Source organism: Rhinopithecus bieti, unplaced genomic scaffold, assembly GCF_001698545.2.
Source record: "Rhinopithecus bieti isolate Rb0 unplaced genomic scaffold, ASM169854v2 scaffold_18153, whole genome shotgun sequence".
Lineage (NCBI taxonomy): Eukaryota > Metazoa > Chordata > Mammalia > Primates > Cercopithecidae > Rhinopithecus > Rhinopithecus bieti.
The window spans coordinates 1,787,773-1,805,931 of record NW_016809139.1 but is presented as its reverse complement, the minus strand read 5'-3'; the positions used below and the strand labels follow the sequence as shown (position 1 = coordinate 1,805,931).

At 54.6% G+C, this 18,159-nt stretch overlaps 1 protein-coding gene across 3 annotated transcripts in view; it reads left to right on the top strand.

Moving 5' to 3' along the window:
- Nucleotides 1-6,570: 6,570 nt before the first annotated feature.
- The window catches only part of TRPM2 (transient receptor potential cation channel subfamily M member 2), an 85,809-nt gene continuing 74,220 nt past the window's right edge, over nt 6,571-18,159 (top strand). For 2 of the 3 annotated variants that reach the window (XM_017888686.1, XM_017888689.1), the window contains exons 1-3: nt 6,571-6,655; nt 9,772-10,034; nt 10,821-10,909. In XM_017888686.1, the coding sequence (XP_017744175.1) occupies nt 9,873-10,034; nt 10,821-10,909 (251 nt within the window). In that variant the 5' untranslated portion in view covers nt 6,571-6,655; nt 9,772-9,872. The other variant, XM_017888687.1, reaches the window with a different exon arrangement.

Here is an 18,159-nt window from a genome sequence, read left to right as displayed (position 1 = left end):
CAAGCCTGTAATCCCAGCACTTTGGGAGGCCGAGACGGGCGGATCACGAGGTCAGGAGATCGAGACCATCCTGGCTAACAGGGTGAAGCCCCGTCTCTACTAAAAAAAAAATACAAACAACTAGCCGGGCGAGGTGGCGGGCGCCTGTAGTCCCAGCTACTTGGGAGGCTGAGGCAGGAGAATGGTGTGAACCCGGGAGGCGGACCTTGCAGTGAACTGAGATCCGGCCACAGCACTCCAGCCTGGGCGGCAGAGCCAGACTACGTCTCAAAAAAAAAAAAAAAAAAAAAATTGCATTCTTGGCCAGGCGTGGTGGCTCACACCTGTAATCCCAGCACTTTGGGAGGCCGAGGCGGGTGGATCACGAGGTCAGGAGATCGAGACCATCCTGGCTAACACGGTGAAACCCCATCTCTACCAATAATAATAATAATAATAGTAGTACAAAAAACTAGCCGGGCATGGTGGTGGGCGCCTGTAGTCCCAGCTACTTGGGAGGTTGAGGTAGGAGAATGGCGTGAATCCAGAGGGCAGAGCTTGCAGTGGGCCGAGATCGCGCCACTGCACTCCAGCCTGGGCGACAGGGGAGACAACGTCTCAAAAAAAAGAAAAGAGCTTAGTCCTCAGGTTGGTGTAAGATGTGGGATGACAGAAAAGTCTCAGAACAGTGTCTTCTGAGCGCTTTGCCTCCGAGCAGGCAGAATGTTCAGTGCTAAGGAGGCTGGAGCTGGACCCCAGCAGAGTGGTAGGAAGCGCCAGCAGGGTTAGGGTGCGGGTGCTTGGGGGGCACAGTGTGACGGCCACAGGCGTCTGCACTCTGCTGGGCTCACGAAGGCTCAGCTGGACCTACTTCACACTACGCCACAGCCTCGGCCTCTGCCCAGCCCTGGGCCTCCCTTCTTTACAGGGGGTGAGTTGGGCACGCTGCTCCCCAGTAAATCTCAGGGGCCACAGACAGAGCCTGTTTCCCAGAGACATGGAGGGTGGCGGACACAGGAATTGCTGTTGAGTCTTTGAGGCAAGGCCACCACCGCTGTCACCAGGCACTCGGGGCCCACACCCGCTTTGTGGTTTCAGCCAGTGGGTCGGGGTTTCTGGCTCGCAGCCGGGGGTACTGCTGAGGACAAGGTACCATGGATCAACCGCTGCTCCCTCCTGCCCTGACAGCTGGGGGCTCTGCGGGGCTCAGCAGGGCAGGCTGACCCCCAACCCAGGGCAAACGCTCTCCTGACACCTGGCGCTGAGTCCCAAGCACCCCAGGCCCGGTCCTTGTGTCTCCTTTCCTCCACCACCTTCTCCCCGTAGGTGACACCCCTAGTCCAGACCCCATCCAGCCCGATGTCCTAGTCACCTGCGCGGTGTAACAAATCACCCCCAGACTTAGCAGCTCACAGTAGACACTGCTGTCTCCCAGTTTCTGAGGCTCAGGTGTCTAGAGCAGCTGAGCTGTGTGGCTGGGCTGGGCCTTCTGGGAGGAAGGTGGGGCCATCTCTGAGGACCTGACTGGGGTCTCCCAGCTGCCCCACAAGGTGTCGGCGGTTGGCTTCGCTCTCTGCAACATGCCCTCCCGAGGAGTGAGGGATGAGGAGGCAGGGAGAAGGGGAGAGCAGGAGAGAGACAAATGGAGAGTCAGCAAACGTGCTCTGGAGCTGAAGTTTTCATGATCTCAGATCAACCACCTCTCTCCTGCCCATGTTGCTGGCCTCACCACCCACCTGGCACCACTTGGGGGCAGAACCCGGTCCACTCCACGACATGTCCCTGAGGCAAACTTTGGAACTGCTTGGGTGGCAGGTGCGGCGCACCCCTCCCAGATCCCCTTGGGAATTCCAGACTTCTCCCTTGGCCTCAGGAGCCAGTGCGGTGGGTGGCCTGCCTGACCCCTGGCTGACCGAGGACCCCCGGCTGGTGCTGCAGATGGTTTAGATCCCTGTGGCAGGTCAGAGCCAGGCCTGGGCGAAGGGACAGGCAGCGCGTGTTGATTGATATTTTTTCAGTGTCCTGAGAGGTCTTCAGGCCTTGTGGCCATTTCCAGCTCCGTTCTCGTCATTGCTGCTCTGGGAGCCGTCGGGGCAAGGGTGCCGGCATGGAGGGTTCATGGTGGCCACGCTGGCTGCAGTCTTCACCCTGGAGTGGCATCCATCACTGTCCTTTCACATTTTAAGAGCAGTTCTGTTGTATAAGATGTTTCCGGAATGCAGATGACTCTGTGGACTCCAGAGATGAAAAGAAACATGTCTGTTCCCTCAGCCCGAAGCCCACTGCTCTAGACCAGGTGTCCGCAAACTGCAGCCTGCTGGCCAGATTGGGCCCACCACCTGTTTGCAAATAAAGGTTTTTTGTTTGTTTGTTTGTTTTGTTTTTTTTTTTGAGATGGAGTCTTGCTCTGTCACCCAGGCTGGAGTGCAAGGGTCTGATCTCGGCTTACTGCAACCTCCTCCTCCCGGGTTTAAGTGATTCTCCTGCCTCAGGCTCCTGAGTAGCTGGGACTATAGGTGTCAGGCCTCTGAGCCCAAGCTAAGCTGTCATATCCCCTATGATCTGCGTGTGTACATCCAGATGGCCCGAAGTAACGGAAGAATCACAAAAGAAGTGAAAATGGCCGATTCCTGCCTTAACTGATGACATTCCCTTGTGAAGTTCCTTCTCCTGGCTCAGAAGCTCCCCCACTGAGCACCCTGTGACCCCCGCCCCTGCACGCAAGAGAACAACCCCTTTGTAATTTTCCTTTACCTACCCAAATCCTATAAAACGGCTCCACCCCATCTCCCTTCGCTGACTATTTTTGGACTCAGCCTGCCTGCACCCTGGTGAAATAAACAGCCTTGTTGCCCACACAAAGCCTGTTTGGTGGTCTCTTCGCACGGATGTGCGTGACAATAGGCATGCACCACCATGTCCGGATAATTTTTTGTATTTTTAGTAGAGACAGGGTTTTACCTTGTTGGCCAGGCTGATTTCATACTCCTGGCCTCAAGTAACCTGCCCGCCTCAGCCTCCCAAAGTGCTGGGATTACAGGCGTGAGTCACCGCACCCAGTCTGCAAAGTTGAATTAATACTAGTGCACAGTTATGCTGTATTTGTTCATTTTTGCATTGCTATTTAAAAAACCCCTCAGATTGGGTAATTTATAAAGAGGCCTAACTGGCTCACAGTTCTGCAGGCTGTACAGGTGGCTTCTGCTTCTGGGGAGGCGTCAGGAAGCTTCCAATCATGATAGAAGGCAAAGTGGGCAGGCGTCTTGCATGGCAGGAGTAAGAGAGAGACAGGGGCAGGTGCCACACACTTCAACGACCAGATCTCGCAAGAACTCACTCACTGTTACGGGAACAGCACCAAGAGGACAGTGTTCAATCATTCATGAGAAACGCCTCCTTGATCTAATAACCTTCCACGCTGGGGATTACAATTTTTTTGACACAGAGTCTCGCTCTGTTGCCCAGGCTGGAGTGCAGTGGCATGATCTCGGCTCACAGCAGCCTCCCTTTCCTGGGTTCAAGTGATTCTCCTGCCTCAGCCTCCGAGTAGCTGGGATTACAGGCACATACCAACATGCCTGGCTAAGTTTTGTAGTTTTAGTAGAGATGGGGTTTCACCATTTGACAAGGCTGGTCTTGAACTCCTGACCTCAAGTGATCTGCCTGCCTCGGCCTCCCAAAGTGCTGGGATTACAGGTGTGAGCCACTGTGCCCGGCCTGGGGATTATGATTTGCAATGACATTTAGGTGGGGCACAGAGCCAAACCACGTAACATACTGATTCATTTATGTAGTTGACCCTTGAACCACTCAAGAGTTAGGGGCTCCGACACCCCTTAAAGTTGAAAATCTGGGTATAACTTTTGACTCCTCCAAAACTTAACTACGAATAGCTCACTATTGACCAGAAGGAAGGCTTACTGATAGCATAAACACATATTTGTATGTTGTATGTATTATAAACAGTGTTCCTACAATAAAGGGAGCTAGAGAGACGAAAATGTTATTAAGAAAATCACAAGGAAGATAAAATATATTCACATTAAGTAGAAGCAGGTCACCCGGGCGCAGTGGCTCACGCCTGTAATCCCAGCACTTTGGGAGGCTGAGGCAGGCTGATCACGAGGTCAGGAGATTGAGACCACAGTGAAACCCTGTCTCTATTAAAAAATACAAAAAATTAGCTGGCGTGGTGGCAGGTGCCTGTAGTCCCAGCTACCTGGGAGGCTGAGGCAGGAGAATGGTGTGAACCCGGCAGGCGGAGCTTGCAGTGAGCGGAGATCGTACCACTGCACTCCAGCCTGGGCGACAGAGTGAGACTCCATCTCAAAAAAAAAAAGTAGAAGCAGGTCATCATAAAGGTCTTGTCGTCTTCCTGTGAGTAGGAGAAGGGGGAAGAGGACGGGGTGGTCTAGCATCTCAGGGGTGGCAGAGGTGGAAGAAAATCTGCGTAGAAGTGGATCCCTGCAGCTGAAATCCGTGTCGTTCAGGGTCAGCTGAATGGCCCACGGCTGCCTTCCCACTGCAAGGGCAGAGGCTAGGAGCTGGGACAGAGACTACGTGGCCGGCAAAACCTGCCGCAGCGACCATGCAGCCCTGTGCAGAGAGTTTGCTGCCCCTGCTCTAGCTCGGGCCTCCCTCCTTCCTGGAGTCTCCTCTGAGGAGCCCGCCGCCTGTCACCTGCTCCTGCGTCCCACTCAGGACCAGAGTGTGCCAGTGCCTGTGGCCCCATCACTGCCTTTTTCTCCAGTTGTGGTTTTCTCCTGCTGCCAGAGCAGGGGCCTTTTTTACCTGGGCCTCGTGCCCACACTGAGAAACACGTTGTGCCAAGTGCTTTCTGTCTCTGAACTCGAGAGGACTCGCAATGGAGATCCGTACCTGCCCTGTTCGGGTTTTATGATCGCGTGTCCTCTCTTTTATGGGAAGAATATCCCATAATTGCTACTGCAGCAGCGTCCGGGCAGACAGACATGGCCCTCTGTGGAGTGTGCGGTTCTTCTCTAGAAAGGCAGGAGCCGCTCCCAGGGCAATGTGGGCCCGGCTATTTCATCAGAGACGGTCATCTTGGTGACTACTTCACCTTAAATAACGTTCCCACAGAGCCCCAGGATACTTGGAAACAGCGCCCAGCCCATCTTGTGGATGGCTCGGCAGTTATGACTGTCTTATAAAATATTAACTGCCCTGCAGTGTGTTTTCAGTTAACGAGATGGCTCTCCAGCCAGAAAGCACCCAGGGCAGGGGCTCTGGATGGGGCTCTACTGACACGGAGCAGGTGAAAGGGAGGGGGTCTTCTCTTCCTTTGCCTGTTAAGGAAGGTCTAAGACGCCTTGCTGGGGATGTGGCTGGTGGTCATAGAACCCAACTCCTGCAGCAGGTGCCCATCGAGCACTTCTAGTTTGTAGGGTGGACTGGACGGAAGACTATGCCATCCAGCAGGGCAGAGCAGCTGCTTGTGCGGCCCCAGGCACAGCTGCAGGTCTGTGGGGACACTGCTGGCCACTCTGGAGGGCAGCTTCTGGCCATGCTTGTGCAGAGCAGTGTCCTGAGTACTGTCCTACACCAGGGGCTCTGACTGCTTTCCCACCACTTTGCAGGTACCAGGATGGTGGGTTAGTGAGATGGTGGCCATGCTTCAGCACGCGGGCACTGCTGGCTGGCTCATCTGCGGAGGGCCTTCTAGAGGCGTGTGCTCAGGGCAGGAGTCTGGGCAGAAGGCCTGCGCATCCAGCGAGGAAATGAGGGTGCGGGTCAGGCAGGAGTTGGGGGGCACCCTCCCTTCCCCCAGATCAGAGGCCACAGGGCCTCTTCACTTTCCTGGACACAGAGGCCAGTGGGGCCCAGGAATGGCAGCCGGGTATTGCCCACTGGTGGCAAGGCAGGGGCGGACTGTGTGGCTTTGTGGAGTGAAAGGGCATCTGGGTGGTCTAGGCCATTTGGGAAAGGTGCAATCACCTTCTCAGGCCTCAGAGGGCAGTCCCTGTCCCTCCCCAAGCCAGAGAGTGGGCACCACACAGGGTGGAGTTAGACATCCATGGGGCCCCGTGGCCAGCACCTGCCGTGATGCGGACTGCTGGGCTTGATCTTTCTGGCTGTTCTTGTCCCCTTCCTTGAGACAGATCCAGGGAGCAGGCTCTGAGCCTGCCCCAGCCTTGGGGTCCTGCCTGTCTCACTGGGAATGGTCCCTGGCTCTGGGGTCATATCCGGAGTGCTGGGGGAGGGGGCTGCAGAGGTCTCTGAGCAGGTGGTCCTGAGTCCTGTTGTGGGGGGTCTCACTCAGTCCCAGGTCCCCCTGCGACGCCTGTCCTGCCTGTCCCGCTCCCGCTGGCTATTCAGGATTTAAAGATAATCGCCGGTTTAAAGGAGACAGGTGCCCCCAACCCTCAGAAGGCACACATCCGTGCGAGTGTCCGGTCCCAGGTCTCCTGGGAGGGCGGGCCCGCAGGTGGGGTGTCTGGGCCTCCTCTTCCCTGGTGTGTCCTTGGTTCTAACTGCGGGCGCAGGACGCGGCGCGGGAGGCGCTCTCCGGGCTGACTGACGCAGAGCGCTGCGGGCGGCTCCACTGCACCGCGCACGCGGCGCACGCTCGGGCGAGATGCGGACCGCCCCGCGGGGCCAGGGAGGCCGTGCTGCGCGGAGACGCGGGTGACGCCGGGGCGCGGGCTGCTCCGAGCAGGTAGGTGAGCCCGGGTGTAGGGACGGAGGCGGCCGGCCAGGGAGCCTGTGAAGGTTGCAGTGGGGTGCAGGGGCGTAGGAGGGGTTCGGGGCGCTGCTGCAGGGCACGGCGGGGTGCAGGGGTACAGGAGGGGTTCAAGGCGCTGGTGCAGGGCACGGTGGGGTGCAGGGGCGTGGGTAGGGCTTGGGGTGCTGGTGCAGGGCACGGCGGGGTGCAGGGGCGCAGGAAGGGTGCAGGGCGCTGGTGCAGGGCGCGGCGGGGTGCAGGGGCTGGCGGGGTTCGGGGCGCTGCTGCAGGGGCACCGGTAGGGTTCGGGGCGCGGACTGGGGGGCCTAGTGTGTGCAGAGGCGCAGGGCGCTGACTCGGATCCGGGTGCAGTCTGTCCGCGGGACGCCTTGCCGCTGGGGCGACCCTGTCCAGCTGGCGCAAGGGGACCGGGAGATGAGGGACTCAGCCGTCCTCGGCCCCTGCCAGTCCGCCCGGACCGCAGGGCTCGCTTCCAGGACGCTTATTTCCTCTGTCCCGGCACCTGCCTCTGCCTGTCCAGTCTCGGAAGGGCTGGCTTTCACGCGGGGATTTCAGAGGATGCCCGAGCAACCTCCAGAGAGGGCAGGGCGGCCACACGGTGTACTGAGGGAGGGCAGGGCGCGCCTGTCCCAGTCCTGCTGGTGCGGAAGGCCCTCCCTGCCCAGACAGAACCTTCCATTTCCCGAGGAATCTGCTGGGCTGGGCTGGGGGCGGCAGGCACACCAGGATCCTCTTGAGTTGCCTGGTCCTAGGCTCAGGTGCCAATGAGTCGTCCTGAATTCGGCCCAGGTGGGAGTGGTCTTCCCATTGCCACCCCTGCCATGCAGGGCCCCCGGGGCTGAGGACGGGGTTGCTCAGTGTCTAACCCTGAAGGGCACGGAATGCTGCCCCAACCCATGATCCCTCAGGGCTCCACTGCACCCCTTTCTCCTGGGAAGAGCTCTGTGCAGGGTTCGGGTTTGGAAATCCACCCCACATGGGGCCTTGCCCTGCTCAAGCCTGCTTCATGCATCTGTCTTCTGGAAGTTCATTTCCTTCCTGAGTGCTCTCAACACTCACACCTGTGCCAGCTGCTGGTGGAGAATTTTAGCTGTGAACCAGGTGGCCCATGCTGTTCTCAGGTGACCCGTGAGAAAGGGATTAAGAACCTCAGAGAGGGCTGGATGGGCCCTGGGAAGGTCATTACCAGGCCTGGGTTTCAGGGTTCTGCACCCCTGGGCTGAGGCTGAGGCACACGTCCTTTTGGGGACTGGGTTGAGCCAGTGGCCCCCCCACAGCAGGCATCAGATGCTCACGGGGGCTCCTGGCTGCCTCCTGCAAAGTCTGGGGTGGTGTTGGAGCGGGTCTGACCTGCTTCCCAGGGCCTGCTTGCCACTGGGATGAGAGGAACCTGCACAAGACTCCAGGGGCTGTGCTGAGGTGGGCAGCTGCCTGAAAGATGAGAGTATGAACAGAGCATGCTGGTCTTCCTTAAGGCAGAGAGTCCCTCACCGCGGACCCTCCCGTCCGACGCTGGAGCCTTTGTTTCTAGCGTGGAGCCGTCCTCATCCCATGCAGGGTGGACTTCCTGCCTGGGGAGCCACCTGCAGTCCTGGGTCCTCTTGGTGCAACTGCGAGCTCTCTAGAGCCTCCTCTTCCTCTTGCCGCTGCGGACGTCTCTGTCCCTCTGCTTCCCTTGGAAGCTGGTTGTGAAGCCAGGCCAGTGGCTGCTGGGATAGCTCATGGCCCTGGAAAGGCCCCACTGGCATGCGGCACAACATCTGCTCTGAGAACGGCAGGAAAAGGCCGGGAAGGGAAAGTTAAGTTTAGTGGTGTGGCCAAGGGGCAAAGGGGAGGAGGGAGAGTGTGGGGGGTGGCCTGAGAGTGCCTGCCCCAGGACAGCAGCCAGCAGCTCAGCCCCAAGCTCCCAGCACCGAGCTTCAAGCTCCGTGGCCCGCAAGAGGGGCTCAGTCACCTAATGTGATGAGGGGACGGCAGAGCAAAGGCTTGTCTGACAGTGACTGTCATGTGTAGTGGAGAGGACATGGTCAGAGATCGGCTTTCAGGGCAGGGATGAGTGGGGAATTGCAGTCAGATCTTTTGCCTCCAAGCAACCCTCCCCTTCACACCTTTGGGGCAGTGACTGCGGGTGACCATGGATGACCTCATGAGAACAGCATTGTGGGTGCCAGGGGCTCAGGGAGACCCTGCAGGGCTTGAACTCGCTTATGTTTCTCATTTGTAAAGGGAGGGCAGTCATCTGGTGGCTTCCTATGGCTTCAGTGATGAAGGCCACATCAGAGCCAGGGAGAAAGGACATGAGAGAATAAGATTCCTTTGAATTATTGTCTTTGTCCTGGAGTGGAGAGATGTGGTACTCCCCAAAACTTCCTTTCTAGGCTGGGCACGGTGGCTCAGGCCTGTAATCCCAGCACTTTGGGAGGCGGAGGCGGGTGGATCGCCTGAGGTCAGGAGTTCGAGACCAACCTAAGGAACATGGTGAAACCCTTTTGCTACTAAATACAAAAGAAATTAGCGGTGCCCATAATCCCAGCTACTGGTGAGGCTGAGGCAGGAGAATCACTTGAACCTGGGAGACGGAGGTTGCAGTGAGCCAAGATCGTGTCACTGCACTCCAGCCTGGGCGACAGAGACTCTGTCTCAAAAATCAACAACGAGAAACTTCCTTTGTGGATAGTGGGGGCTATTTTTTTATTTTTGGAACATGAAAAGTAGTGACTGGTGTCTAGAAGCAGGAGCTGTGCACGGTTGCGAAACCACGTCGCCGACAGCTGGTGCTGGCCACGGAGACTTCTCTGTGTGGTGTGCAGTGCAGCCGGGGGGCGGGGGCTGCACCCGTGGGGGAGGGAGCTCTATCTCTGGCCTTGCAGTCACCTGAGGTTGTTACCATTATGAATGGGCGCTGGGACCCCTGCATGTGCATGTACTCCCCCGGAGTGTCCAGGGGCCCCAGCCAAGGGACAGAGCTCAGACAGCTGGGAAGATGTGCAGGCTGACGAAGAGAACCGGATGAGGGCTTCACGTGAGGAAGGAAGCATGTGGCCTTCTCAGAACATCAGCCTCATCTTCCTGTCTCTGATCTATTTCAGCAACCACCCCGTGTGTTTCTAGAACCCCCAGTGTAGCAAGCTGGAGGGAGGACTGTCCTGAGGGCAGCAGGCCTGGTTGCAGCTGGCGTGGAGGTCCCAGGATGGAGCCCTCGGCCCTGAGGAAAGCTGGCTCCGAGCAGGAGGAGGGCTTTGTGGGGCCGCCCAGGAGGGTCGCTGACCTGGGGATGGTCTCCAATCTCCGGCGCAGCAACAGCAGCCTCTTCAAGGGCTGGAGGCCGCAGTGCCCCTTTGGCAACGACAAGGTGAGCTTTCTGCCAGTCAGCCTGCAGCTGGCACGTGGCCACGGAGGTCACTGTTGGGCAGGTTGCAGCTTGAGGCTGTGACGACGGGGGTGGGCAAGGGTCTGCTGACCTCCGGGGCTCCCGCCCAGCCATGTCCTTGGGAAAACACAACTGGGGAGGGTGATGCGTGGCTGGCCTTTCTGGCCTTCTCTGCGTTGCACAATCATTTCCCATGGTTGGTCTGATTGGGAAATCACTGGGTTAACTCAAAAATGTTGCGCTAGAGTCCTGGCAATCTGTTGTTACCCATGCTTACCTTGTTGCATAATGATTTCACATCCTTTGATTGGGAGGGCCTGGGCCTGGGCTAGCTTTCCCCAAAGTCCTGGAGACAAAGACGCAAGTGTGTTGAAAGCACATGGAGTCTTGCCGTCCCCCTGCCAGCCAGGCAGGAGGGTAGCTGCCCTTTTCCCAATGATGCCAGATCCAGGTCCCCAGATTCCCAGCCTCCACGTTCTCCACCACACCACATTGTTCCCAGGGAAGGTGGTGTTGCTGTATAAACTAAAGTGCGCACATTCAAATCGGTCCCAAGTGGAAACGATTTCTTAGATTCATTCCTCCCTCCTGAATCCCCACCTGAGAGTCTTGGCAAGGTGCTTCTAATCTTTGGCTCAGGGTCGCGCAGGCTTCCTTTCTTCAAACAAGCAGTGTGGAAGCTCCTCAAGGAGCACGGATGTGTCTCCGGGGGGCTGGGGGTGTTGTTTCGAACGTCGGAGGATCTCAACACACCCTCTTTACCTTCAGCAAGAAAGCCTCAGTTCATGGATTCCTGAAAACATCAAGAAGAAAGAATGCGTGTATTTTGTGGAAAGTTCCAAACTGTCCGATGCTGGGTAAGTGACGAGATTTGTGTGTAAGGCCTTTGACGTCTTCCATTCTGATCCCACATGGAATAGCTGGTCAGGCCAAGACCCCTCAGGGCCTCGGTGAAGGGTCAGTGGAGATACCTCTGTGTCCGTACGAGGCTTAGAGTCCACAGAGCACTTCCACCTTACCCCCCAAGCCTCCTGTGGGGGACAGTTGACCCTCATCCTGCCTCGCAGGTGTGGGGACCAAGGTGCAGAGTTTAGGTGACTTGTTCAGGGTTATCATGGCACTATCGTGCGGCGAGGCCCAGTGGTTTGAACACAGGTTTATCCTCTAATCCTCTCATTTCCACACCTGCCCCCACCCCCAGAGAGAGAGTCCCAGGGTCCAGGAACTAGAAGGGTCTTAGGGAGAGTCCACGGCCAGAAGACAGACCCCTGCACAGCTTGCCAAAGCCAGAGGCCTGACTTACCCCAGGCCCCACAGAGCCCCCTTTACCCCTTCTCCCCAGAGAGCCCACGACTCAGGTGTGGCCAAGACTCCCTCACAGGCAACATGGCCACTGCCTCTGAGCGGCGGGATATGGCCCTCCTGAGCCAATGGTGCTCCCCACCGTTGGCGCCCCTTTAGACACCGACAGAGTGTTGATTCATCTTTGTGTGCCCTCCCCCAGCCACACCCATTTCATGCTCTTCCACAAATGGGCCACACGCTTTCTCCTTTTACTCCTTCATTGCCTGGTGAGCTCCTACGTATCCCTCAAGGCCTATTGCAGATGCTGCCTCTGCCGTGCAGCCCGCCTTGACTACACAACCTCTACCAGGAAGTGAGCTTCCCTCCCACCACACCGCGTGTCTCTCTTTGATCCCAGCTGTCGTGCTGTCGCTGTGTGCCTTTGTGTTCAGCTTTCTTGCTAGATGCTGAGTTTTGGGGGGCTGGGACCAAAGCAGAATGTTGTATTAATTCCCAGAGAGTGGCCTTTAGCTCATATTTACTGAATATGGGGAGGGAGGAGCATCCTGTGCATGGGAAACAGAGGAAGGCTGTGCTGCCCCAGGGTGGCCCCTCCTTGGATAAGGGCCCCATTTCTCCCTGGGCAGTAGTAGGAGCAGATGCTGAGGCAGCGAAAGTAGCCGGTAACCTCTAGTGTACATGGTACATCATCAGAGTTTCACGGTCACCAGTAAAACAGCTGTCCCTTGGCATCCCTAGGGAATTGTTCCCGGACACCCACAGATATCAAAATTCCATATCTCATATCAAGTCACTGATACGAGATGGTGTGGTATTTGCATATAAACTACATACATCCTTCAGCATAGTTTAAATCATCTCTAGATTACTCATAATACCTGATACAATGTAGATGTTATAAAAATAGTTATACTGCATTTAAAAAATTTGTATTTTTGTTGTCGTGTGGGTTTTTTCTTTCTTTCTTTCTTTCTTTTGAGACAGAGTCTTTCTCTGTCACTCAGCCTGGAGTGCAGTGGTGCAATCTTGGCTCACTGCAACCTCCGCCTCCCGGGTTCAAGGGATTCTCCTGCCTCAGCTTCCCCAGTAGCTGAGATTACAAGCATGCGCCACCACATCTGGCTAATTTTTGTATTTTTAGTAGAGATGGGGTTTCACCATGTTGGCCACGCTGGTCTTGAACTCTTGACCTCAAGTGATCCACCTGCCTCGGCCTCCCAAAGTGCTGGGATTACAGGCATGAGCCACCGTGCCTGGCCAATGTGTTGTTATTTTATTTTATATTTTTCGAGACAGAGTCTCGCTCTGTCTCCCAGGCTGGAATGCAGTGGCACGATCTCAGCTCACTGCAATGTGATCTGAAAGGAAGAAGAAATCAGTTCTGGGAACCCCTTTCCCAGAAAACTCCGCCTCCCGGAGCTGCTGGTTGGCTTTTTTTTTTTTTTTTTTGAGATGGGGTCTCACTCTGTCGCCCAGGCTGGAGTGCAGTGGCACAATCTCGGCTCACTGCAACCTTTGTCTCACAGGTTCACGTGATTCACCATGTTGGCCAGGCTGGTCTGGGACTCCTGATCTCAGGTGATCCACCAGCCTTGGCCTCCCAAAGTGCTGGGATTAAAGGCATGAGCCGCTGCGCTTGGCTGGTTGGCTATTTTTATGGTTATTTTTGGATCATGTGCTAAACAAGGGTGGATTATTCATGAGTTTTCTGGGAAAAGGGGTGGGGATTTCCCAGAACTGATTTCTTCTTCCTTTCAGATCATATAGGGTATTTCTGACAGTGCCATGGCATCTGTAAACTGTCCTGGCGCTGGTGGGAGTGTCTCATATGCTAATATATTATAATTAGCATGTAATAGGCAGCGAGGATAACCAGAGCCCACTTTTGTTGCCATCTTGGTTTTGGTGGGTTTTAGCCAGTGTCTTGCATCCTGTTTTATCAGCAAGGTCTTTGCGACCTGTGTCTTGTGCCAACCTCCTGTCTCATCCTGGGACTTAGAACGCCTTAACCGTCTGGGAACGCAGCCCAGTAGGTTTCAGCCTCATTTCACCCAGTGCCTATTCAAGATGGACTCACTCTGGGTTTTTTTTTTTTTTTTTTTGAGACGGAGTCTCGCTGTGTCGCCCAGGCTGGAGTGCAGTGGCGTGATCTCGGCTCACTGCAAGCTCCGCCTCCCGGGTTCACACCATTCTCCTGCCTCGGCCTCCCGAGCAGCTGGGACTATGGGCGCCCGCCACTGCGCCCGGCTAATTTTTTGTATTTTTAGTAGAGATGGGGTTTCACCGTGTTAGCCAGGATGGTCTCGGTCTCCTGACCTTGTGATCCTCCCGCCTCGGCCTCCCAAAGTGTTGGGATTACAGGCGTGAGCCACCGCGCCTGGCCTCACTCTGGTTTTGTGAGTGAGTGCCAGAGTGAATGCCGCTGACACCCTGACCTGCTATGTCCTGAGAAGACTAGGTGAGGCGCCGTGGGTCTGGGCCTTTGCTGGTCAGCTCTGCGTGCTTCTCACCTTGGGGCAGCAGGGCCCAGAGAAGAAGGGGTGCTGACCTGGATCAGATGTAAGCAGGACAGACTTGCTTCTGAAGGTCCCCAAAGCCATCCCCCATGATCAGGGGTTTGCTAGGACTCACAGCTGTGCACACAGCTAAGGTTTATCATGGTGAAGGCCTACGTGATAGGTTTAGCAAAGGAGAAAGACACAGTCCCAGTCTGGAGACTCTGAGCGCAGGCTGCTGCCGTTCTCCTGTGTGGGCGCCACGCGTGCTCCTTCCTCCAGCCGAGAAGAACGCGGCAACCTGCAAAGTCCATTTGAGGCTCAGAGCCCAGGGCGTGTGTCCTGTGCTGGCCATGTGGGTCCCTCTGCATGGCAACCACCCAAATCCCAGACTCCCAGCAGGAAAGCAGCTGTTCATAAACCCATTGTTTGTAGGAACAGTCCAGGCCCGGCAAAGCACTCCTAGCAGTCAGGGGATGGAGAGACGATCCAAAAGCCCCGTTCCCAGACACCACCTTGAAAGCAGGCCCCTCTGAGAAGGCAGCCGCAGATCTGCCATGCCAAGACTGTCCCACACAGAAGCCTCTCTCATCTCACCAACCACGGTGGTCACTGCAGCAGGAAGAGGGGCCAGGTGTGTTCCGGCCTGTTCCTTCCTGAGGAGGGGATGGAATGTCCCTCCGTTTTGTGAAAGACCAGGGCGGAATGAGTGGTGAGCATCCTCCGCCACAAACACAGCTTTTGAAGCAGATTTATTTATACCACTTACATGTTTCCATTCAGCATGGTAGGCTCTTTCCACCCTGCTCGTCCAGACCTGGAGGCCCTTGACACTTGCCCGGGTAATCCCACTGCTTAGCCCCACGTCCTGGTAATCCTCCTCAGCTCTGCACAGACTCGTCTTGTTTCCATTTCTGCTCTGGACACCCTGTCCAGACCTTTGTGCTCACATTTACCACCATGGATCTCATGACCTTGGGCACATGGCTTCTCTTCCCTGGGCCGCCAGGCATCATCCTCATCTATGAAGCACAGAGACTGGAGGGGATGCCTCAGAATTCAGATGTACGTGCGGGGGTTGGAGGTGAGCAGGGAGCCCCCCTCAGGTGGAAGGAAGGAGCCCAGGTTGGAGAGAGTGCACCTGCAAGAGCTCTCATTTCCCGTGGGGTGCCGCGGGTGGTGTCCTGTTTACGCCTATCTGGGCCGAGTTCCGAGCAAGCTCTCTGATGAGGTAATTTCTGGGTCAGTGGCCACAGTGCAGTTTCCAGCATCACATCAGGCTTGCAAACACCATGCAGGTTTAAGTTCCAGTCTCATCAGAGGTGATGGTTCAAGGAGAAGAGGGACAGGAGGTAGCTTGTGATAGGCTGTTAGGAACATACAAGGACATTTGGAGCATCATTGGAGCAAGACTCGGGAGAGCTGAGGTCCTTGTCCAGGGAACTCCTCTCCCTAACTCGGACCCCAGGTCTCTCATCCGTAAACTGTGGAGGTCACATTGTGTGTGGAGCTGGTTCCTTCTGGTAGGTTCTTGGTCTCACTGACTTCAAGAATGAAGCCGCGGACCTTTGTGGTGAGTGTTACAGCTCTCAAAGGTGGCATGGACCCAAAGAGTGAGCAGCAGCCACATGTATTGTGAAGAGAGAAAGAACAAAGATTCCACAGCATAGAAGGGGCACCTGAGCAGGCTGCAGCTGCTGGCTGGGCGTGGGGCGGAGGGTGGCCACCGTTTATTCCCTTGTTTGTCTCCGCCCATGTCCTGCTGATTGGTCCATTTTACAGAGTGCTGATTGCTCCACTTTACAGAGCACCCATTGGTCCATTTTACAGTGTGCTGATTGGCATATTTTACAATCCTCTTGTAAGACAGAGAAGTTCTCCAGGTCTGCACCCCGACCCAGAAATCCAGCTGGCTTCACTTCTGACATCAGGTGCTGGCAAGATCCCTGCAAGTCTGTAGTGCCTTGAGTGCGACCTTAGGGGTTTGTACGGTTTTGTAGGGTGCACATCCGGGAGGAGTTATTTTTCCTATTTTAATGATTGAGAAACTGAGTGTAGAAATATCCACAATCACACAGTCAATACGTGGTGGGGAAACCCGTTTCCTTTCTTACTGCTCAGTGGTCTTTCCCCTGTGCCATCTGGTTCAGGTTTCATCTGGTTTTAGAGTTTTTTTGTGTGTGTTTTTTTTCCTGTCTTATCTGTATTTTTTTTTTTTTTTTTTTTTTTGAGACGGAGTCTCACCCTGTCTCCTAGGCTGGAGTGCAATGGCCCTATCTCAGCTCACTGCAACCTCCACCTCCCAGGTTCAAGCAATTCTCCTGCCTCAACCTCCCAGCAGCTGGGACTACAGGTGCACACCACCACGTCTGGCTAATTTTTGTATTTTTAGTAGAGACAGGGTTTCACCATATTAGCCAGGCTGGTCTTGAACTCCTGACCTTGTGATCCGCCTGCCTCAGCCTCCCAAAGTGCTGAGATTACAGGCGTGAGCCACCACACCCGGCCTCATCTGTACTTTTCTAGGTCATTTGTTACTAACAAAACATTGGAATCTAAAAATATGTGTGGATTTCCAATTAAATAAGTTATAAAGAACACATAAATGTATCTCTTCTTGCCCTGAAGCACCAATGAATTGCAGTAAAGGAACAAAAAGACTTCAACCTACAAAGAAAAAAGAGGGAAGGTAGCAGTTGAAGAAAGAGATTGCTGCATTCTTGCCAGAGGAAGGGGAGGAGGCAGAGCAGCAGGTCCTGGAGGCTAGCGACTCTGGCAGCTCCTGCCGTCCCCGGGCGAGGGGAGGAGGTGGGAGACCTTGGGCGTGGTGCTAGCTCCGTGTCATCTGCTCGGAGCCTCCACTTGTGTGTGTGTTTAACTTTTTATGTTGAAATTATTATAGATGTACAGAAGTTCCAAAGATACTACAGATAGGCCCCACAGTTCCACCTGTGGTTACATTATGCATAACCATAGTACAGTACCCAAGCCAGGAATTCAAGCTGGTAGAATGCATGTGTTTAGTTTTATGTCTTTTTTTTTTTTTTTTTTTTTTTTTTTTTTTTTTTTTTTGAGATGGAGTCTTGCTCTGCTTCCCAGGCTGGAGTGCAGTGGCACCACACCAGCTCACTGCAATCTCTGCCTCCTGGGTTCAAGCAATTCTCCTGCCTCAGCCTCCTGAGTAGCTGGGACTACAGGTGAGCGCTACCATGCCCAGCTAATGTTTATATTTTTAGTAGAGATGGAGTTTCACCATGTTGGTCAGGCTGGTCTCGGACTCCAGACCTCAAGTGATCTGCCTGCCTCAGCCTCCCAAAGTGCTGGGATTACAGGTGTGAGCCACCACACCTGGCCTTGTGTCATTTTTCACATGTTTATTTGTGTAACTACCACCATGGTCGATAGAGCATTGTCCATCTCCACCGAGCTCCTCCTGTACTTCCTCCGTATGGTCAGCTCACCTTCTCCCCCATCATCCCTGAACCCTGCAACCACCAATCTTTCTTCATGCCTATCATTGTGTCATTTTGAGACCTGTTACATCAATGGAATCATATGCTACATGACCCATGTCTTTTTCCCTCAGCACAGCGCGCTTGATATCCGAGTTGCTGCTTGTGTCAATATTATTATTATTATTATTTGAGGTGGAATCTCATTCTGTCACCCAGGCTGGAGTGCAATGGCACAATCTCGGCTCACTGTAACCTCCACCTCCCGGAGACTGGAAGTAGCTGGGACTACAGGCACGTGCAACCATGCCTGGCTAATTTTTGTATTTTTAGTAGAGATGGGCTCACCATGTTGGCCAGGATGGCTTTGAACTCCTGACCTCAAGTGATCCACTCGCCTTGGCCTCCCACGGTGCTGGGATTACAGGTGTAAGCTACCACACTCAGCCTTGTGTCAATATTATTTAACTGCTTAATATTCCTTTCCCTTTCACCTTGCCTGTGTCATTACACTTCAAGTGAGATTTTGGTAGACATCAAATAATTGGGTCCTATTTTTTTTTTTTTAAATCCATTCTGGCAATCTGTTTTTTAATTGTTGTATTTAGAAAATTTATATTTAGTGTAATTATTGGTATGTTAGAGCTTACGTCTGCCATTTTATTTTTTGTTTTCTGTTCTTTTTTTTTTTTGTCTTTTTGTGGGTTACTTGAACATTTTTTAGAATTCTATTTTGATTATTCATACTTTTTTTTTTTTTTTTTTTGAGACGGAGTCTCACTCTGTTGCTCAGCCTGGAGTTCAGTGGTGCGGTCTCGGCTCACTACAAGCTCCGCCTCCCAGGTTCATGCCATT